This window comes from Bacillus rossius, chromosome 17 (genome assembly GCF_032445375.1).
Source record: "Bacillus rossius redtenbacheri isolate Brsri chromosome 17, Brsri_v3, whole genome shotgun sequence".
Taxonomy (NCBI): domain Eukaryota; kingdom Metazoa; phylum Arthropoda; class Insecta; order Phasmatodea; family Bacillidae; genus Bacillus; species Bacillus rossius.
This window is the reverse complement of record NC_086344.1, coordinates 40,496,588-40,519,598: the sequence shown is the minus strand read 5'-3', so window position 1 is coordinate 40,519,598 and position 23,011 is coordinate 40,496,588. Positions and strand designations below refer to the sequence as shown.

Genomic DNA, 23,011 nt, shown 5'->3' with positions numbered 1-23,011 from the left:
AAAACATCAAAAAAGGGTATTTATATCATACAAATGACTGAACCCCAACAGTGAACGTTGATATAAGACAAACTCACTACGAATTCTGTCGAATATTCATAAGCAAACAAATATTTGTTATTACGAAGTGTTAGTATTAGAGGTAGAATTGAATATGAGTAGTTTAGTTTATTATTCATGTTTGAACATTCGCACAGGCCTGAATTAAGACCATATGTCATACATACATATTTCAACTTGTTACGTGATGAATCTGCAGGAACAGTTTGTCGATCGAATTCAGATCGTCTTGTTTATAAATGTATCTATCTTTAGTGTACTTGAAATAATTTATTGTAAAAATACTGGTCCAAGAACAGCAAGAAGTAATTTTATTAGAGCTGTGCCGATACAAATTGGCAGAAGCTGATTTGGCCGATATTTAGTTCAATTGGTGTTACTGCCGGTTCACGATGCACTTTTTAATTTTTGGCCAATATTATTGAAAAATTAAAGTGCCTGTCAGGACCTAAAAATCTATCAGTGCCCTTTTCCCTTTTCGTACTACATACTTTGAACATTATTTATTATCTACGTGTGCCAGCCGTTCATATCAAACTAACATCCCATGCTTTATTTAGAGCATTGCTACCACTACAAACAGACAATACCAACTGCTTAAACGGCAAAGAAATGTTCGTAAAATTGTGACAGAGACATTTTAAAATTAACTTAAGTAAAGTTTTAAAAATTGAATTTTAAAAAAAATCAAATATTATAGGCCTACATGTAACGTAAATTACTTTAACTTAACTGTTTCCCGAGCAAAGGAACCACATGAAATGCATTTCCCTATAAATGTTAGGTACCATAAATTTTCGCAGCTGCACGCGCTAAGGTGGTATTGGAATTCCCATTCTTGAATTGTAAACATGTACAAAGTCTGATAATTTAACACATTTTAGATTCATTTTTTTTTAACTTTATAATTAGTGAATCAGTATATTTCATAGTTACCTGTTAATAAGTAATCTTATTTTATATAATTATGTATTAAATAATTAAATTGTCAGCCTCAATCAGTAGAGACCGGAAAAATTTGCGAATTCATTTCGCGATAGGCTAAAATATAAATAGTTATACCTCAGTGCTGCCTCTGCTATTAGCTCAAAACTCACCTGGATGACTCTGGGCCAATGAGAAACACACAACCAAAGCTTTATACGAATCACAGGCTGCAACGTTGGGACGTCTCACAAGACAGCAGCCAATGATTGGGTGACATTTGACCGAGTGTACGTAGAACTATGGAGTTCATCCTACAGGTCATTGAACCCGCGAATTTTTCCGGTCCCTATCAATCAGTAAGTTTATGTTTCATTAAGCAACTACAGGTTGTCAACAAATGCAAACCAGCTAAAAATAAGATTTAAAAAATGAGAAGTTATGTTCTGTTTATAAACTAAAATACATGTGCAGTTGCATTGTATGCTTTTATTAGAATGAGTTATTTTGGTTGATTTAATAAATTAATAAAAAAAATTTACCAAAATTTGCTTTCTCTTATATAGGTTTGGAATCGATAACAGCTGTAACGGCACATCTACAAAATTTTGTGAATCGGTACAGCTCTAGATCCTATTCACTTTCCCAAAGACATCATAGCCCTTACCTATTTCTAAAACCATTCAGAAGTGTTCAGTTTAAACATGTATCAAGAAAGCCCCCCCCCCCCCCCCTTTTTTTTTGCATGTGCAAGTTTGAGGTGATACCTTTGCTCCAAACCTATGGCCAAAACTCAAATTCAGTGAAATTTAATCTGCATTAAAAATAAACCTGGTGATAATTGATAGAATTCTTGGCATTGAACCACTTGCACAGACATCATCTGAAAACTTACCGTGGACTTAACTTGATTCTGTGTTGCGTAAGTGCACAGAGCAAGGAACCAACTAATAAATATAAAATGAATCACTTTATTAAAAAGGCTTATAATTCAGTATATCCTTGACACAAGCTAAATAAAAATACAGTTTACATATTTAATGCAACTATTACAGATACGCACATTCACATATTTGGCTCATAAACTATACATTCATATTACAAGTAGAAATAAACACAGACATAATATGGACTAGTTGAAAACAACTAGCAACCCATTGCTCTCTCCTTTTGGCGAGATGCCGCATGTTGGATACTTGGCACGCACGCCAACGCGCTCACATCTGCAGCATTTAGTGTGTATGATGCTTGCCCAATATCAGGCTTGATCAGTCCTCGGAGCCTACCACAAAGTGATATGCACTTATCCGAGATGGTAGGCAATGTTTCAAGTGTTCCATCTGGACTTCTGCAGGTCGATCTGGCCCTCCAGCGTCTTCGCCAAGTAGATCACCAACAACTTAAACAAGTCAATCACACATTATTATCACTAAAATTCTTTGATAGTACATATATCAATCTTTAATTACATTTATTACACACAAATTAATTCACCAGACTGAACCAGCGAGGAGAATAGCACAGATTTGATTTCCAGCAAGTCCCTTCTGCTTGTGGCAAAGTGCCGCACATATCAATGTTCCCAAACACAGACTACAACCCAGCACCCACCTAACCTTACATGAGGATGACAGTGCATCCTAGGGCGAAACATCAAACTCATTTAAAATAATTTCATGGACTTATGTCATTGCTGGTGTACACTGGTTGTCATTGACAAAAAACCCTCAAAAAAGGACATGAAAACCAGTGCAAACTGTTACGGGTGTAACTATGACGCTGTATCATTTTCCCTTCCCTCCCGGACGTGTCTTCGTAATAATGCCTAAAGGTAAGCTTCCCGCAACACTGCTCTTTCTGCAGTGGTTGTACAATATCGCTGACAGTGTAGGCTATTCCGCATTGCATTACGTCATCATCACGTTGCTTGGACCCTCTTCTGGTGCAAGGCATTGGACAATTGTTCTTGGCGGTGCTCAGTGAAGAATTTCTTTGACTCACCAGGTATATAAACTCCTTCAGCAAGGGAGGGAGCAGTTGAAGGGGGAGGGGGGAGGGGGGGGAGTTACATCCAAGGAAGAAACCGCTAAAAAACAGACAGCACCGAAGCCAACACCACACCACCTTAACTGCCGCCCTGCTACGCAATGTCATGCTATTCACGACACCCAGCGCAACGAAGTGGGGACTAGCCTCCAGCACCGTTAAGATCCATCTTGGTTATAATTGGGGATGGAAAATGCAGTGTCCGGGGCAAGTCGTAGCTGGATTTACTGTGACTACTTCAGGCAGGTTCTCGAGCATCCGAGTGTGCCGCCGCCAGCGACGACCAAGTGGAGCACTGCGAGGGAAGGAGAGTGCCACTTGCTGTGGTGGTCCACTAGAAGCATCGACGAGAACATTGAGGCAAGTGACAATCCTGGACATACCACTTTTCCAATGGGGGTAATACTCATGCTCACAAGTGGTTTACTTATTTTTAGCTTCAAACATTAACTTAAAGTGTGGGGCTTAAGGTATAACTAGTTGGTCCCCCCCCCCCCCTTCCCAGTCCTAAATCAGCTATTGTATCAGTATTGTATTTCAATAGAGCAGCAGTATTATTTTAGTATAATCTTACTGATTTTTAACAAAGTGTTTAAATTCTTTTGTGAACCTAATAGTGGTAGTGGAGAAAGAGTCTCAAGAGTATTCCAAAAATGTCCCTTCAGAATAACTTCAGACTGATACATCACTGACAATAGCATAAAAATGTATCACTGAATGCCCTAAGAGCACTGTATAAGACTCAGTTCTGAGAAGGCCGTCAAAGAGGTAGGTTGTGTCGCTCGGCTCCAGGACAGCGGGAGGGTGACGCACGCAAGAATATGGACCCTGTCGCTCGAAGTGTTTGTAGGTTAGCAGCAGGTAGTCGCACAAGCCTTGGGGGGGGAGGAGGAGGAAGGGACAAACAGCTCGGGCTCAGAACCCACTTCTTGCTGAATCATATTTGCCTTTCCTGGTGCCCTTCCGGCTCACGTACCAGCAGGGAACTCAGCTTTGCACGTGTATATGCTACACAGACAGTGGTTTACATTCACAGTGAATAATTTGGCTGCTAATTAATATCCTTCCTTGATTCTTTCTTGTTGCTTTATACACATGCAGAAAATGCACAGAAATAAAAATTTCTGTACTTATAAAAGATTTTAATGGAAACCAGTTGAAAAAAAATGGTTTGTAATACTACAAGAACATATGACTGGTTATTTTTGAATATATTACTATTACGTTTTTCGAGATAATAGTACAAAGTGTTTCTTGTGAAGATTGGTGCATTATTATATATTTTAATTGATATTCATTCATTCAAGCATAATTTTTAAACCATTTCTATTGCACTGGGGGTGAAAGAATCACGCGGTGTGTGAGCGTTGACTAAATATAGGTGCCACCATGTGGTTTAAGGGCATGTGGACCCGGCTAAAGGTTCGCAACCCTCTAACTACTCAAATCTGGCCTAACCGCCCGCTCTCAGCGGTGGGCACGCTCCTTAATGCACGAGAAGAAACCAGAGTGGTTTCCAGGTGTCCCCACACATCGGAGGATTGGAAGGAATCACACATGGTCTCTGCATCCTGCTTCGGGTGGTGATCAAGATAGACTGGCTGTCTCTAGGTGTCATGGCGACAGGAAGCAGTTTAATTACCGTTAGTCCGTTCATATTTACGTGACGAAAAAGATAACAACAGTACCTCTCGAGCACTGAATAATGACTGACAATTACTTATTACAGAATAATAATATTTACTTGTATTGACAATTATTAAGTTCAAAACATAAACTACCAATGTCTGGGTGCGTTCTGAAAGTGTTTGTGCATTGAGCTCCATCCTTACTTAAGCTGATGGAAAACAAAACCCTCAGGTAATAAAATATAAGTGAAATTACAAACTCTTTTAATTAAAGTATTATATTAGGGGTGCGTGGCACAGACTCCAATCGCCTCTTGCAAGGCGGACAAACACGCACGCGCGCACACACTCGGCGGGAGGTTTGAAACAGGGAGAGGGGCCAGGCGAGACATGGGGCACATCGGGCTTAAGGAGGGCACAGCTATATTATTTCTTAGCTTTATGTCTGTATTCAATGTTAAAGTAAGTCAATATACATAAAGATCGCAGAATGAGGGCAAAAACAAATTTTTATATTTCTCAAATTTACCTGGTACCTATGGTTAGTTATTAAGCATTGTCGACTCTACCTCAGTGCAAAAATTCAGATGTAAACCATTTTTCATAAGTTGTGCATTTTTAGATCTTTGATTTTCCAGTGCGTGCCGAACGTAAGAAAGCCTGGCATGGACCGGTTGTCACATCATGGCTGCTGGCTGCAAGAATTATAGACAGGGGGTGGGGAAAAAGGCTTCTGGCTTGTTTCCCTCTGTCCGCTCACACGGATAACTGTGGAGGGAGAGAGATACTGATAAGAAAGATTTAAGACTTTCCAGCGATGCCTGCTAGATAGCAGGCCTCAGAGCTACCACCTTAGACAACCCTACCTCGCATAAGTTATCTCGCCATTAACTTGTTATATCTTACAGAATACGATGACTATATGTTATTAATAAGCAAGCATTTATGAAATAGATAAGCCAATTTTCAGCTTATTCTGATGTATTGCGTGTTTTACCCTGCACCAATTCCCGTAAGTGCATGTTGTTTATAAAATCTGTTTTTCAATATTTTGAGGAAACGCCAAAACATTTTAGGGTAAGACTTGATATTATTAATGGTTCTGATCCAATTAATTATATCACCTTTGAGTAAGTTCTTAACCTGCTTATGGTTAAAAGAAAAGAAAGAGCAGTAATGTATATAGTTACCCTCTTTTATCGCATAATTGTCGCACCTGTATTTTTGGGCGTCAGAATTTGAATTAAAAAAAAAACCTCTCGTGTAAACGCCGCATGATGTTTTTGGTCCCGCTATTAGATTCCGAGTGCTTTGTGCGGGCATTTTTTCCATATAAAACAATGTATTTTAAAATAGAAATCTAATTTTTATTCGGACATTACCTCTTAATTATTTAATTAACGGAAATACGTAGTTGTCTGATGAGTAAATTATCTTTTAAAAACGTTTTTAAACGTTACAACGTTCATCTTTTCCTCTGCGTTTGGTTATGTTGCTTCCTGTATAGAGCGCGCACACATAGCCGAATATCGATATCTCGCCTGAGTTCATGCAACGCGCGCTCTCTGTTTGGTTAGGTTGCTTCCTGTATAGAGTGCGCACATGTAGCTGAATATCGATATTTCGCCGAGTGCATACAACGCGCGCTGTCTGTCGAGTGCCGAGTTAACTACATCTGATGGCCCGCTCTCTTTCGTGGAGTGTGTACTTACTACGGCGATAGTTACGCCGTAACTATTTTTCTTGCTGAAAAATAATTAATTTTTTTTTATTTAAAAGTATGGTGGGTTTTTAAACACACATTGATTAAAAAAAATACTGTCAATTTTCAGATTTAAATTAGAATCATCAATAATAAAACATGAATAACTTCATTAAAAAAAATTACTTACCATTTATTATGTTATACATGATACCACAAAAATAAAAAATAAAAAATTTTGCACATTTAAAATAACAGTTTTGCCCATGGAACACCCTTAAATTCTTAGATGCTCAAATATTGTGTTTTGAAAACACTTGTGGAGGCTGTGATGATTATTATGTGTTTATGGTTTATAATGCTGTTGCTTAAATTAATTTCTGTTTGTTTCCAGCATTTGCTGCTGGAGAGCAAGTAAAGTTTGGAATGAAGAATCACTGATATTTACAATAAAACATGTGTAATATCAAGAATCTCATGTCAATTTTGTTGTTTGTTTTACGTTGCCAATAAATTGGTATTGCCAGCATACTTTTCATTCGATAACAAAAAACTATTCCTTGTTGAGGACAAAAAAACAAGCAATGGTGTATGTCCATGAAAATATTGCAGGAATCACAGAAAGAACCAACCTGGTGATTGGTACACAGGAATTATCCTGAGCTGCAAGTTATATAACAGACCTGAGACAGAGCGACTCCCAGGGCAAAGCCAGCTATGGTGTAGAGGTTCCTCTCTGCCCAGGAACGCACAATCTCGATGCAGCCACTGGTCCAAACCTTCCTCCCTGCCTCCGCCACCTGTACAGTAGTGTTCGGCACCCACTTCTCACTTCCAGATAGTTCTGTTTTTATTTCCACAGAAATTTACAAAATTACAAAAGATTCAAATATTTAATTTTATCATCACTTTACAAAAACAGAAAACTTTGATACATCAATCAGATCAGCATCATGGGACTTCAACACATCAATATCATCTGTCAACACTAACAAGCAATGCCAATAAGTAGTATAAATTACATATTTCACATTATTTGTACAAAATGAACTTAAAAACTATTTGTCATTTTCTGTTTTTACTTTTTACAGTTTTTTTTTTTAGGTATCATATTTATCATTTTACAAACAGTATAAAGTTTTACTCTCAATTTTAATGTCGCCTATGATACATTTATTATTAGCAATCCTGTTATGATTTATATTCTGCATTATGATATTTTATGTGTTTTCTTTTGCCCAAATTTATTTTAGGTTCAACTTTGATTAGTATTTTACATGGTAAAGTGGGACACACTGAAGTCATAGTGAACAAATAAACATGCCGTCTATCAGGACATTCTGTAAAACCGAGAACCGATTTTTCAGAATTGGAACCAAACTGAGAAACAGGAAATAAGGTGAACAGACTCATCACTAGTATTATATTAATTTCTAAAAGTTAAATTTATGTACAAAATCTAATTTTAAATATACGTGATACATAGTGTTCTTTTTCAATCTCATAAGTTTTCTATTCTTAACTTTGATATGATATCATAGAAATTTTGTCACATGTTGAATGGGTTGTAAATTTTTTTAAGCCAGTAGTTTTATCCTGCCTGATTTCATAAACATTTTCAAATAATTAAGTTAATTAAGTTTAAAACTAGTTAAATCATTTTAGTGTTTTACCACTGAGTTAGTTTAAATGTTATTGGGTAACGTGTGGTAGCTGTCCAGTTTGGCGGTTGCCTTGATGCAGCACACAACCAGCTCTGGCACTTCTGCAATGCCACACATGCATCTACCTCATGCGCATTGCTCAGTACCTGGTGTTTTAATGTCTTCATCGCTTCAAATTGTTCAAGTTCCTTTTCTTCCAGGTTTGTATTGTTTTTAAATGTTAGTATTCTCATTGTTTTGGTTGTCTGCTAAAGGTTGGTCACTGTACAGCATCTCATGTGGGGATGCCTGCTGCATGACACATGCTAGAGTGACTGTGGCTTTGGTTCGGTGATGTGCGAGAATCAATATGTGTCATAGTTCTGCTCAGTGAGACTGTAGTGTCGTGGTAAAGTCATCATTTTTGAGATACAGTTTCAGCGTTGCTATTTCCTAAACTTAAGATTTTTGTAGGTAGCTTTAATTTACCTCCCTCTTCCCCCTCTTTTCCCCCAAAACTGGTACTTAATTTTTTTGGCCGTTTATAATTCTTGAAAGTTTTTAGATTTTTTTACCATTTAGTAGCAACTGGCTAAGCTTGCTTTTGCCAACAATACTTTCTTTAATTTTTTTTGTTTTTGCTAAATAAATTTTATTTACACATATCCTGTTTAAGATCCTTTCAAACTAACTCTTTTTCTTTTTGGCACTTAATAGCACAGTAAACTATTCCTATATCAGTGATTTGGTGGTTAGGTTACGATGGATGTGACAACCAATGAAAGGCCAGTTTTCACATCCACACTCCATGTTCTCTCACCTTGTGCTGGTCAAATGATTCTGTCTCTGGGACCAAGTGCATCTGCTCATGCACTTAACTTGTGAAGCTTATGGTTGGAATCCATCAGAACACAAAGTATTAATTTAGCCTATAGCATTATACAATCCTTAATAATCTAAAAAAAAATCTTAATTTTAATTCATACTTAATCTCAAATAACATTTTGAAACAGTAACACTTACAGATAATTCTTGAACTCCATAACCACACATAATGTTGACAAGTCCACTCTGAAATAAATAAAATACACATCACTTATGTTTGTTAATTCAATGCAGTTTTTATAAAAAATGTCAAAGAAAATGCAGTTGCAAGTAAATATCAAAAAATTAATCAAAAATGAAAAAGTAGTTTATGAAGATATGGTTGGTGCACCTTTGCTCAGAGCACACATATTTTGAGGGCTGCTCGCGCGTTACCGGTGAATTTAAGATGTTAAATATGGGCGCCACCACGTGGAAGGGCACGTGGACCCGGCGGAGTCTCTCTCTCAGGGCGTTACGTAGCCCAAGTGGGGACGAGTTACCAGCCCTTTCTATCCTACCTTTCCAGACCTGGCCCGCTCTAGGCGTCGGGCACGCCACACTCCTAGGCTAAGTCACTCACCACGTGGTTAAATAAAATACTCAGTTTATATTTTATTCCCAGATTTAATTTCACTAACACGTTATCTCCACGTCCGTTACACGTTACACGGTAGAAAAAGCCTGAGGCACGAATCGACTTAGGTGAAGGCATGGTCCACACACGTGGCCATGCTACAAAATTTACTTATTACACGATTGCTGAAAACTCGACTGAGACAATTAATTAATTAAACAGCCCGCTGGCCGAGAGCTGCCCCGAGGATGACGAGCGAAAGAGATTCAGGAATACTTAACGAGACAGAATTACTTGGTCAGTGCAGAACAAAGGTGAAGTCCCCGGGGTGCTGGCGCGTCTGCTCTCGGTCAGTGATGAAGATGGACTGCGCTGAGCTCATCGCTCGCAGGTGGCAACATGGCGCCCTTCGCGCCAACACAATTACCGTTACTATATTCTACGATTCCGTGCCCCGGCGAAAGTTGAGTAAATTACAGATAAACATTAAAAATATATAAAAATTACTGACAATGGAAAGTTCGTTACTATTTACTTATTTAATGACAATTTATGTAAAAGCATTCCTACCCTCGTCCAAGTCCGTGCCTGTTCGGGTCCGCCCGGGCAACGTCTATAGTTATTTAAGGTAACCTATTTAAATTAAAGAAAACACAAGTAAATTACACAGCACTGGGGCGAAGATGGATGAAAACAACAAAAAGGCTTACAATTAATATTAACATAGCAATTTTAGGGATCGCCGCACTGCTTCTAAGCGCCCTCTTGTGGTAGTTCGTGGCGCGCAATTCAAACACACGACTACGTACATGGCGGTACAAATGCCGGGGAAGGGGAGAGGAATGTTGAGGAAACGGAGACTGACTAGGCTCATGGGGCGTAGCCCCGGCTGACGTCAATTGCCCCCCCCTCGAATAGCCGGTCATGTCGACGTTTCCGCTGGGTCGCCTGTGGGCGTGGTCGCCCCCTTATCAACAACAGCTGTGCTTCCTCGCGATCCCTCGGGGTCGTAGCGTGTATCGCGGAGCCGGAACTGGGTCTTGTGACGCCCGGTCTCCCCTCTCTTCCCGCGGTGTTTCGTCTTCCTGCGGTTCGGTTACTGTCACCCTGAACGTGGAGTCTGCCAACGAGTAATGCAGCGGCCATAATGGCTCGTCCGGCGAACCCGGCCTACTCTCTACTTCCTCCGGCCACCTTATCAGTGGTTGGGATGTCGACTGGCCCTCCGTCACTCCGGGCGTGTCCCTGAGAAATCCCCTGAAAGGCGAGACGTCACTCCCCGAGTCTTCGAACAGCCGCCTCGGCCGGACATCTGTGACTGCGAGGGGCGTCGCCTGTCCCGCCCCCAGGTCCGGGAAGCCTCTGAACCCGCCCCCGTCTGTTGGGGTGGACGTGACCAGCTGTGCGGCCGCCCTCCCGTCTGTCTCGTCCGCCGCCTCCGTCTCTCTCTGCCGCGTCCCTGCTCCGTCACGTCTCGTTCCCGTCTCTTCCGCCCCGCCCGCCGCCTCCGTCTCTTCCTGCCCCGTCTCCGCCTCGTCCGCCGCCTCCGTCTCTTCCTGCCGCGTCCCTGCTCCGTCACGTCTCGTTTCCGTCTCTTCCGCCCCGTCCGCCGCCTCCGTCTCTTCCTGCCCCGTCTCCGCCTCGTCCGCCGCCTCCGTCTCTTCCTGCCCCGTCTCCGCCTCGTCCGCCGCCTCCGTCTCTTCCTGTGCCAAGCGCACATCGTCCCGGTGATATTTCGCGGCCCGGCCTGAGGGTAACTTTATCACGACCGCCGTGGGCCCCGCCTTGACCACCGCCACCGGGCCAAACCACTTTGGCGCCAGGCCGGCGCAGAAGTTGCGTCGGCCGGAGGAGAGGGGGTGGAGCCTCGCGTAAACCAGCTGGCCTGGTTTCAGTTCAGGGGGCGGGCGGGTCGTCTCGGGTGTGCGTTGTGCTTGGTAAGCTGCCTGGTTACGTCGCGCCCTATCGTGCGTCTCGGCCAATCGCCTCAGGCGTCCTTCGGGGCTCTCTACGTCCGGGTCCGTTTGTTGTTGCCGCACGTGATATTCCCCGGGGAGGGTGAGGTTCCGCCCCTGGACCATGGTGGCTGGTGTTTCGCCGGTTGCCGCGTTCACCCGTCGCCGGATGCAGTACAGAACGTCCGGGATGTGCGTGTCCCATTGGGCGTGGTCATCCGCGAGCCTCAACCGCAGTTGAACCTTCACCTCTTGGTTGCGTCGTTCCGTGGGGTTCGCGCGGGGGTGGTACACGGGGGTGGTGTGTAGGATTACCCGCCATTTTCTCCCCAGCTGCGCCCACCGGCGCCCGACAAATTGGGTGGCATTGTCCGACAACAGGACCCGGGGGTACCCCCACCTAGGAAAAAACTCCGTTTCCAGGCTGCGTGCAATGGTGCCGGCGCGGATGTTCGCCAGGGGGTAGGCCTCCACCCAACGCGTGTAGCAGTCTGTCACCACCAACAAAAATCTTTTCCCTCGGGGCGTGCGGGGATATGGTCCCATTAGGTCTATGGCGACTGTATGGAATGGCTCGGTGGGCTGCCTGGGTACCTGCTGGGCTGTCCCGTCGGTGCGGCGCGCCTTGTGCCTCTGGCAATGTTTACATCTCCTCACGCAGTCCCGTACAAACTTGTTTACCCCTGGCCAGTAGAACTGTTCCCGCAGATCGCGTCGCGTCTGGTCTGCGCCGGGGTGTCCGGCTAGCCTGTTCACGTGATACATGTCAAACACCTCCCGGCGGGTGGCGGCTGGCGCGAACGTCCGCCATTGGCCAGCTGTCCCCTTAGGTCGCGCCTGCAGTGTCCCGTCCAATACACGGTAGCCTTCACATTCTCCGCTCCCGCAACGGCGCACGATCTCCTGTGTGTCTGTGTCCGTGAGTTGGGCCGCTCGCACGTAGGCGTCTAAGTCATCAAGCTCCGCGCCTGGCGGTAATGTCGGTGTGACGTTAAGGTTTAGGGCACACAATGCGGCTTGGGTTGTCGGGGTGCGCGGGGTCCTGGGTATGCGCCCGCTGGGTGGTGGCAAAAGCTCCTCCCACTCCGCATCGTCACAGGCTGTGACGGTGACGTCCGGATCTCGCGACAGCTCGTCCGCTAGTTCGTTCTGTTTTCCCGGTACATGCTCGACTTCGAAATCTAAGGCCTGTAGAAGCATGGCCCAACGCGTCAGCTTCGAACGTCGCCCCTGCATCGTGGCCAGCCATTTGAGACATTGGCTGTCAGTTCTCAGTACGAATTTCTGCCCCTCCAGGTGTGGGCGGTAGCGTCTGAGGGCCCAAACTACGCCTAGACACTCACGCTCGTTCACGCTATACCGCTGCTCGACGTCGCCGAACTTGGCGCTTGCATATTCAATCACCCGGGGCTCGCCGTCGTCGCCGAGTTGTAACAGGATGGCCCCGATGCCCTTCTCGCTCGCGTCTGTTTGTACGATCAGGGGTCTGCCTGGGTCCAGCCGCGCGAGTAAGTGGCACTGTTGAAATCTGCGTTTTAGCTCGTCAAAAGCGTTCTGGGCTTCCACGGTCCACCTGAACGGACGTTTGGGTGACAGCTGTTCTGTCATCGGCGCCGCTACTACCGAGAACTCTGGGACGAAGGCTCGCAGCCAGTTAGCTAGCCCCAAGAACTTTTGCAGTTGCTTGCGCGTGCGTGGGGGCTCCTTGTTGATAATTACACTCAGCTGTTTTTCCGTGGGTCGGTTTCCGTCCGCGTTAACCACTAAGCCCAGGAAATCTAGTTCTGTGGTCCCCAGGTGGCATTTTTCGCGATTGCATGTCAGACCATGGCTCGCCAGGCGTTCCAAGACTAATGCTAAATGATGCGCATGTTCTTCCCACGTCTGAGACCAAACAATTATGTCGTCCAGATACGCGGCCGCAAACTTGCCCGAGTAGTTGTCTAAGACCCGTGTCATCATCCCTTGGAAGGTAGCGGGGGCGTCCTGTAGGCCGAATGGCATCGCGCAAAACTGAAATCTCCGCCCGTCTGGGGCTGTGAACGCCGTCTTGGGTCGGTCCGCCGGACGTATCGGCACCTGCCAATACCCAGATTTTAGGTCGAGGGAAGAAAATATCTTGGCGTTACCCAGGCCTGAAAGTGTGTCGGCCATGTTCAGCAGGGGGGGTGGGGCATTAATTGTCACTCTATTGATAGGTTTGAAATTGACACAGAAGCGTAGTTTCCCGTCTTTTTTTTCTGCCAACACGACCTGGAAATTATACGGACTTTCGCTAGGCTCAATTATCCCGTCATGCAACATGTCCTGAACCTGGTCTAGGATGGTCTGTTTACCAACGTGGCCGTAGCTACCGGGTGGGATAAACATTGGCTCGTGAGGATGGGTCGGGATGGCATGCTCAGCTATGGTGGTACGTTTCAGCGGGTCCGCGGACGCAAACACATTACACTGATGATCGAGGACCTGCTGGATGGTAGCACGAAACTCGGGGGGAACTCCGTGCTGGAACTCGTCGAGACTGACCTGGTTTACTGCTGGTGGAGTAGGCTTACCCAGCCCGTGGATGGTCCGCCGCCCCTGGGTGCCGACGTGGACGCAGCCGGCCCGGATGTCGATGGCTGCGTGCTGCTCGTAGAGCCAGGGTAGCCCCAGAATGACGTCATCACGTAACTGCTCCACCACCAGCGCCGTCGTGACGGACCGTTGGTCCCGCACGTCCACCTCCAGCGTCGCGACGCCCTGGGTGTAGCAGGCGTCCCCCGTGGTAGCCAGCTGGAGTTGGCCCGGGTGGTACTCGAAGTTGTCACGGCCAATCACGCGTGCCGCCACACAGTTGTGGCTGGCGGCGGTGTCAACAAGCGCGTGGACTGCGCGCCCGTTGACAACCACCGGAATGCGCAACAGGTCGGCCTCCGCCGCTCCCACGTGACCCAGGAGAGGCCCCGCCGCCGTAGGTCTGTTGTTGTTAGGTGAGGCGGGGGAGGTGGGCTGTCTTAGCGCGCCGCCCCCTTGCCGTCCGTTTCCCGACGGCTGCTGCGCCGCGAAGTCAGGCCGGAACTTGTTCCTCACCGGGCAGTTCTCGTGCCAATGGAACGTGCCTGGTGGACACGTGTGGCACTGAGGTGGTGGGCTGCCGCCGGTAGTCCGTCTCCGCCATGTCAGCTGCGCGTGGCCGCTCGGTCCGGGTTCGTCGCGCCTAGCTTGGTCTCGGGTGGGCGCCGTGTAGGGCACCAGCGCCTTGGTGTCGGCGGGCGTCGTGTCTTCCTGCTTGGTGCTCAGGGTGGCGTGGATCCTGGTCGGTCTGACAGCTCGTAGGTCCTGCTCTAAGACGCGCGCCTGTTGGACGAACTCCTCTGCCGGACGCCGCGTCATCGGGCGTAAATACGGGCGAAATTCCGGGCGCATCAGCTCAACTACCCGCTCCAGCACTCCGGTAGGTTCTTCTCCGGGAAACAGCCGCTTGTACAGACGTATTTTTTTCATGATAAACGCCTCCGCCGCCTCCGTCGCGCCTTGCTCGAGACAATACAGCTCCGTCCGCACTCTCATCTCTGTCTTCACGTCCGCGAATCTGGCCTCGAACAATCTCGCGAACTCGGTCCACGGCATGTCATACTCCTGGACGATCTGCCACCACGTCTTGGCGTCGCCTTTGAGCGCGGTGCTCACCCTGTTCGCCCACTCACACTCCGGCACTCCGTAGCGATTCAGGCGTTCCCGACACGCGTGTACAAATCTCCGCGGATCGTCGCTGGTTCTGCCCGCAAATTCCGGTAGCTCCACGTGTCCTATGAGAGGTACCCTGCTCCGTGGTGTGTCGGCGGCGTCTCTCACCGGGCTGCGGCCTGACGGGCCCGCTATTCTCACGTGGTGGCACCACTGGCACGTGTACCACCCGTCTTGAAAGGAGATTATTTCGGACTTCGCGAAACACGCCGTGTGCTTGAACGCGCGACAGTTCCGGCACCAGCCTCCCTCCCGCGTCTTGCCCTCACACTCCGCATCCGTGCACTTCCCGTGTCCCGCCTCAAACTGATCCGCCCGTTCTGCCTGCTCGTGGTTCGGCTGCGCTTCATACTGTCCTACGCACACGCACGTGTCCGTCCACGAAGAAATCGCCGTCCCGCTCACCTGGCGCGGTCGCGCGCACATAACACAATATAAGCTATTCTTTTGAAACAACTCACTTGCCTTAATCGCGCCCGGATTTTTGTCAAGTCCGTGGTTGTCCGACATGGTCGTGTGGTGGTGAGGCCGGTCGATTGCCCCTCTTCCCTTCGCTACGCGACGCGACGCGGATGGCGGTACACACACACACTGACCTGGCCCGGCTGCTGTTGTCGCGAGGAATGCGGCCACCTGGCTGCTCGCAGCGAATTCCTGGAAGCGCGCGCCCGGCTGGTCACGTGGCCGGCGCGCCAGAGTCCCGCTATGCGCTCCGCGCGAACAATAGTTCCAGCGCGAACTTTAGTTCCGCGCGCTCCGCGTAACAACCGCCTATCTCACACGCTCGTACAGGTCTGGTTTTCGCGGAAGATGTAACTCGCCCCACGCTCTTGGGCGCCATTTGAGGGCTGCTCGCGCGTTACCGGTGAATTTAAGATGTTAAATATGGGCGCCACCACGTGGAAGGGCACGTGGACCCGGCGGAGTCTCTCTCTCAGGGCGTTACGTAGCCCAAGTGGGGACGAGTTACCAGCCCTTTCTATCCTACCTTTCCAGACCTGGCCCGCTCTAGGCGTCGGGCACGCCACACTCCTAGGCTAAGTCACTCACCACGTGGTTAAATAAAATACTCAGTTTATATTTTATTCCCAGATTTAATTTCACTAACACGTTATCTCCACGTCCGTTACACGTTACACGGTAGAAAAAGCCTGAGGCACGAATCGACTTAGGTGAAGGCATGGTCCACACACGTGGCCATGCTACAAAATTTACTTATTACACGATTGCTGAAAACTCGACTGAGACAATTAATTAATTAAACAGCCCGCTGGCCGAGAGCTGCCCCGAGGATGACGAGCGAAAGAGATTCAGGAATACTTAACGAGACAGAATTACTTGGTCAGTGCAGAACAAAGGTGAAGTCCCCGGGGTGCTGGCGCGTCTGCTCTCGGTCAGTGATGAAGATGGACTGCGCTGAGCTCATCGCTCGCAGGTGGCAACATGGCGCCCTTCGCGCCAACACAATTACCGTTACTATATTCTACGATTCCGTGCCCCGGCGAAAGTTGAGTAAATTACAGATAAACATTAAAAATATATAAAAATTACTGACAATGGAAAGTTCGTTACTATTTACTTATTTAATGACAATTTATGTAAAAGCATTCCTACCCTCGTCCAAGTCCGTGCCTGTTCGGGTCCGCCCGGGCAACGTCTATAGTTATTTAAGGTAACCTATTTAAATTAAAGAAAACACAAGTAAATTACACAGCACTGGGGCGAAGATGGATGAAAACAACAAAAAGGCTTACAATTAATATTAACATAGCAATTTTAGGGATCGCCGCACTGCTTCTAAGCGCCCTCTTGTGGTAGTTCGTGGCGCGCAATTCAAACACACGACTACGTACATGGCGGTACAAATGCCGGGGAAGGGGAGAGGAATGTTGAGGAAACGGAGACTGACTAGGCTCATGGGGCGTAGCCCCGGCTGACGTCAATTTAATGATTGTATTAATTGTTTTCTATATGGTTGTACATTTATTTAATTATATATTAAACTTCAATTAACTTTTGTGATCACAAAAACATTCAAGACAGCAAATATTTATAAACTGAAGAACTTACAGAGATGTCTGTGGCGTTGATGCAACAGGAGAAGGGGACACCACAGTGCTCAACGCTCGGCGAACTGCAGTTAAAATACTCATTTTTCGCCCAGTCCATGTAGCCTTCCGTGCTGAGTCCACAGCATCGGAACTGCAAAACAACAGACCAGCACTGGATACACATCAGTTTCAAATATCATCATATATTTTCACAGTTAACAAATTTATATATTTCTTGTTGAATCTCTTTGTTTTGCTGCAGAAGTAGAGCAACAGCAAGACTTTCTTCAGTATTCTATTGACTAACAATTAAAGGCCAACCCCTTTTATTAGCTTAAACATTCTGCCCCTTCCCCCTTCCCATATTTCACCAAACTCGTCTCAATTTCTCTTCTCTGTATAACTTTTTCCAACACAGAGACTACAGGTGTAGCTGACATGGACATGCCAACCAAAGCAATCTATTCCACAGGGTTGTCAACTGGTTCAAGTATTAACTGAATGTTCAAATTTAAATGTAAAAATGTATAGTCTTGTGTTACATGCCATTGTCCCATAATAATAATGTAATTTTATTTTCAAATCTGTATTAATATTTCTGCATTTCAACTTAGAACCAAAGGCAGCAACAAGTACTTCTTTTGATTGAAATTGCATCAGCAATAATAATAAGCCTAAATTTGAACAAAGTATCACATGAAAATATTCAAATAGTATTGAGATCATAGGTGCAGAGACAATTTCAAGTTGAAGGATATTTATTTACTTACTTATTTATTTTATTTAAATTTTGTACCATGCCCACCAAAAGTCTAGAGACTTTAGCGGCTGGCACAAACAAATAGAATACATAAACAAATAAAAGATAACAGTAAATACCAAAAACAAAGGATAAGACAAACAAACAGGCAGCACAAGGACAACTAATATACATATAATAAAATACAAAACACAGACCAGACACTGTTACTCAGGAGGACAAGACAGAAAACAAAACAGCAAAAATTATCAGAACAATAAGCAGAACTAATACTACAATTGTTAAGCAACAGAATTGTTATATATTTGATAAATTAGAACAAGTTAATTAAGCTAATTTAATCATAATATATATATATATATATATATATATATAATGTTTTGCTTTTTATCCAGTATATCATATTTATCAAGATTATTATAGTTAGAAATTAATCAAAAAATTAAATCATTCCTCATGTAAGATGTGCGCAAGATATTAATCAACTATTAAATTGTGGAACTCTTATTCCTGTATTGTCCAGTATATACTTACAGTTAATTATCCTTACATTAATTACATTAATTATACTTACAGTTAATATCCTTAAACACATTTTTTTTCTTCCCCTTGCAGTAATGGTTGCTACAAAAATATTTTAATCAAATCTTGAACATAATATGTCAAATGTATGAAATAAATACGAAGGAATTTAATAGTGATCATGGTACAAAATTTTGAATTATTTTTCTATCCTTCTCAACACAAAGCATCTTATCAAACATTGTTTTAGACAAAGTTTTGGAAAATAATTATGATATTTACAAACAGATTTGATAAGGTGTCTACTAAAGCAGTTACTTTTTTTTTGTCCGGTGAAAATTATTTTCGAACCCATGCAGTTATGGCTGGTCGTATCCAAAATTTATTTAGAAAATATTTTTTGGCATTAGGTACTCCGAGTTATCATACGTTAAAACGGATGCGATATTATTCATATTATGGGAGTTGTTGTGATTTTTCTGTTTTTCAAAAAATCTTCCCCATTTCGACCCAATTGTTCGGATTTTTCCCATAACTTACTCAACCGAGAATTTCCATTACCGTATTTTATTTATCATTTTGGACATGACTTGTCCAAAAATACTGCATTTATCAAGCCCATGAAAATGTGATGTATATATGGGATCTTTAGAACATAAAAGAAAACTATAAGAAATTTTTGTCTACAATAGGTAGTTTATATTTGAAATTTACATAAAAGTGGCATTATTACAAATTTATATGTGTAATAGTATAAAATATTATAAATTACGATATGATTTCTTAAAATGCTTCTTGTTCGATCCGAATTACAAAGACACACATCTCCTGAAATTCGTAATGTGTTAGAGATTTGGCAAAAGCGCGCGCCATAAGCCGTGTACTGCAATCTAAGAGTGGGACGGGCTATAGCGGTGCACTATTGAAATATTCTGTGCCGTTATGTTTCCTAACCTGTTATTCAAAATGTTTAAAATGAAGCATGCTCACTTCTAATGGATTATTTGAACACGGTTCCTACAGAAGTTGAGATAAGGATATTTTCTGACAATTGTTCTGGCCAGAACAAAACCACTCATTGGCACGTTTGTTCTTGGCTTTAACACACACTGGTCGATTTAATAAAATAAACAGTTCTTTCCCATCAGGAGTCATTCGTTTCTCCCCTGAGACCGAGATTATTCAATGATTAAAAGACAGCTGAGGAAGCATGACCGTTTATATTCCTTCAAAGAAATTACTGAATTAGTAATCAAGAGCAGTAACAATAAGTTTATGGTGGCACATGTAAAATCGGAACACATATTAGATTACAAAGAATGGTGGCCTCAATATTACAAAAAGTCTGTCGTTTCAGTAGAAACGCGCCCTAGATCAGTTCCGAAAAATGATAAGCAACAGTTTGGCATAAGTTCCTTTATGCATTTTTCTTTTAGTCAAGAAATGCCTGGAACAATTGTTGCACGAAAATTTATCAATGGTATGGTACTACATACTTTTTGTTTGCGGCAAGCAATGACAACCCCCGAATTTCCACCATGTATTGCTTATCCAAAAGGAAAAGTCCCCCATTAAAAAAAAGAAACTAAATGACATAAGAAAACTTTTTCCCTACTTTCCCGAGGAGCATAAACAATTTTACATTGATATTTGTAACTGGCCAACAGCTGAAAATATTGATTTGGAAGTACAAGATGATTAACTGTATACATATAATTTATTTTTTGACATATTGTACTTGAGTAAATTAACTAATTTGTAGTAAAATATGACATATTGTAACTTCTTTACTACCATTTTATTTGATAGTTAAGAAACAATTGAAAATAATATCAATACTAAAATAACAATACAATAAAAAAAATGTGCAATAAAACACCTCCTTTCCATGCAAAAAAAAAGCTTCAGTCCAACAAATATTTTTTTTTCCCGACAAACTATGCACAAGAACAGTAGTAATATAGATAATTCATATGAGTGGTGACAGTATTAGGTACCATATAAAAAAAGTGTTATTGTATTATTAAAATCTTAAGGCACTTACAGTTTTTTATGTTTTTCTCAAAAAAAGTTATTTAGGACTGAAGCCCTTTTTGCATGGACCGATTCATGTGAGAAAAAAATTAATGTGTACAACCACAGACTTTCAACTTCATTTGCACAAAGGGATGGGGAAGAAGAACCACCATCTTGCAAGAACTCATACATTCTTATGACTATGGTATTTTAAATATGTAGCACTGATCCAAACCAACCATACTTTTCACTACAGTTACAATCACCTAATACATTTTTCCCACGTTTCTTAAAATTATAAATTTTCTTGAGTTATCATTTGCAACATTTCTTAGAATTTTTAGCCCATTTTTACTTAGAAACCAAGAATGTAAACCTCCTTGTTTAAGTATATAATGAACTATTCATCACTATGTTTCTGTTCCTGTCTGAAACTGTACGGGATTGCTGGCTTGAGCCGCAAGCGCGAGATGCGGGCCACTCACCTCTTGCTGAGCAAAGTCAATGAGGTTCTGCAGGTCGACATCCTCGCGATACGTGTGGATGATCTTGTCGGTGAATGACTCCTCCAGCACTGACTGCATCGTGTGCGGGAACACGAATCCCATGATGGCTATAGCCATCTCCAGCAGGAAGAAAATCAGCAGACACAACGAGTACTGCACAGTATCAAACACTTTGCCACATTGTCCAGTAACTGGTAGTGTTTCAGCACATTTTTACATTATTACTATGATAATAAAAATGGTTTTCACACTGATTTTTACAATCTTATTTTGTGGCCCCCTGTGCCACTATCAGCTGGATATTTTGTAAATTTGCACAATATTTTTTAATTAAATGTTTTGGCTTATATTCTGATTATAATACTTTTAATTGGTAAGTGTAAAAAATATATTTTTATAACAACATTCCAAAGTTTTTAAAGAAGCTGATAATTATTGGTAATTGTATGAATGAATTAAATATTTGTTAAGTTGGCAATAGGAAGACTCCACAAACTGTGAGAACATTCAGTGGAAATGATCCAAAGGTATTTAGTTTTTAATAAATAGTTTTAATTTTTCAGCAAATAGTTTTTCTAAGTGTTAGGTTTAACATTATAATATTTTTATAATGGCTACTAATAAATACATTATATAATAGAATATTTAGGATTCTAGTACATATATAAAGAAACTCAAAAATTAATTTCCTACAAAACTAACTTTGTGAAAACTAAGCAAGTCCCAGTCAAACACCCCCACCCCCTCCCCCCAACCAAAATACGGTGCTTGTCTGTTGATAATGTATGTATGGGTGGGTGGTAAAGTCAGAACCACCATTTTCATTACATTATTAATGTTCTTAGGGAATAGTGAAGCAAACTATTCCATGTTAGGTCAACCACACATTAAAAATAATACATGAACAACAGTTACGTATTCGACAAAAATAACTTTAAAAAATGGTGACTACTATCAAAAACTGTTTAAACAAATCACTCAATAAAAAACCATTTTCAAGTTTAAAAAAAAACACTAGTAATGTTTCAATGTTCCTTCTAAGCATAAGATAAAGTATTAAATAAAAATACTAAAAAAAGTTATTCATTAACTTATCTCACTTTGTTAAACATTTATCTCGAGCAACATTGAAAGTACTCAAATATACCATTTTTGGATATTATTTTAGGTAAATATGCACAGTCGCGGTAGATGCCAAAAAAAATGCTAAAAATCCGAAAACTTTTATTCTATGCTCTTTCACTTCCTCTTTTCAAATCAACCGGCGGAGATAATAAATTCCAACTACTTTCGGAGATATCGAATTTTTTAATTTTCATCACAATACCTGCGTATTCATGCGGAAAAAAATGCTAACAATCCGAAAATACTTTTATTCTATGCTATTTCACTTCCTCTTTTCAAATCAACCGGCGGAGATAAGAAATTCCAAATACTTTATGAGATATCGAATTTTTTAATTTAGCAATACAACGCCCGTTTAACCCTTCGAACGTCGCCATTTTTTATTTTGACGTGTGTTAAGTGAATGCGTAATAAATAAAATGGTCGATTAGGTCAGGTCAGTTACATTATAAATACTTTCAAACTAAGCGGACATTAAAAATAATGTGAATTTAATTTAATGGTTCTTTAGTTTTAAATTATTTATAATGTAACTGACCTGACCTAACAAAACCCGGACAAATGATGAACATTAACAACTCACGTAATTTTTTTTTACTTATTACTTGCGCAACAATATCCAAATAAAAAAATAATACTTTAAAATTAGAAACGTTAAAAACTCACCTAAGTTGGAGGCGGGTACATTTCCTTTGCCACTATAAGGAAATGATGTAGTCGTTCACGGCAGAAGTTGACCGATTAATTAAACATCGTATTGAACAATAAATGAATAAATAATCAAGTATTGGTTCATTTGAATACTGACCAATCACGGAATAAATAATCACCTATTGGTTCATTTGAATACTGGCCAATCACGGAACAGTCACGTGACAAAATTGTCCAATAAGAAATATGATA

General features: G+C 42.8%; 1 protein-coding gene and 1 long non-coding RNA gene across 5 annotated transcripts in view; one reads left to right on the top strand and one right to left on the bottom strand.

The window, feature by feature from the left end:
• The window catches only part of LOC134540581 (uncharacterized), a 16,702-nt gene extending 12,618 nt beyond the window's left edge, over window positions 1-4,084 (top strand). Inside the window, exon 3 of the long non-coding RNA XR_010076466.1 lies at window positions 3,273-4,084. This is a non-coding gene — a long non-coding RNA (uncharacterized LOC134540581). The remainder of the gene's footprint in view (window positions 1-3,272) is intronic.
• Window positions 1,940-23,011, bottom strand: LOC134540580 (tetraspanin-33-like). 4 transcript variants are annotated; one of them, XM_063383403.1, is made up of 6 exons: window positions 22,775-23,011; window positions 20,963-21,136; window positions 17,199-17,330; window positions 9,027-9,074; window positions 7,044-7,160; window positions 1,940-2,383 (listed from the first exon to the last, which is right to left on the bottom strand). In XM_063383403.1, the coding sequence occupies exons 2-6, from the start codon at window positions 21,098-21,100 to the stop codon at window positions 2,312-2,314; spliced, it is 507 nt and encodes a 168-aa protein (XP_063239473.1). In that variant the 5' UTR covers window positions 21,101-21,136; window positions 22,775-23,011; the 3' UTR covers window positions 1,940-2,311. The 4 variants fall into 4 exon arrangements, with proteins under 4 accessions (XP_063239473.1, XP_063239472.1, XP_063239471.1 ...); XM_063383402.1 differs by lacking the exon at window positions 22,775-23,011 and adding an exon at window positions 22,311-22,495; XM_063383401.1 differs by lacking the exon at window positions 22,775-23,011 and adding an exon at window positions 22,084-22,490.

Excerpts from the sequence above, each read along its gene's own strand:
- LOC134540580 (XM_063383402.1), bottom strand. Across the intron at positions 17,331-20,962 it reads TTGACTTTGCTCAGCAAGAG|TTCCGATGCTGTGGACTCAG; the intron begins GTGAGTGGCCCG and ends GTTGTTTTGCAG. Across the intron at positions 9,075-17,198 it reads TCAACGCCACAGACATCTCT|AGTGGACTTGTCAACATTAT; the intron begins GTAAGTTCTTCA and ends TATTTATTTCAG.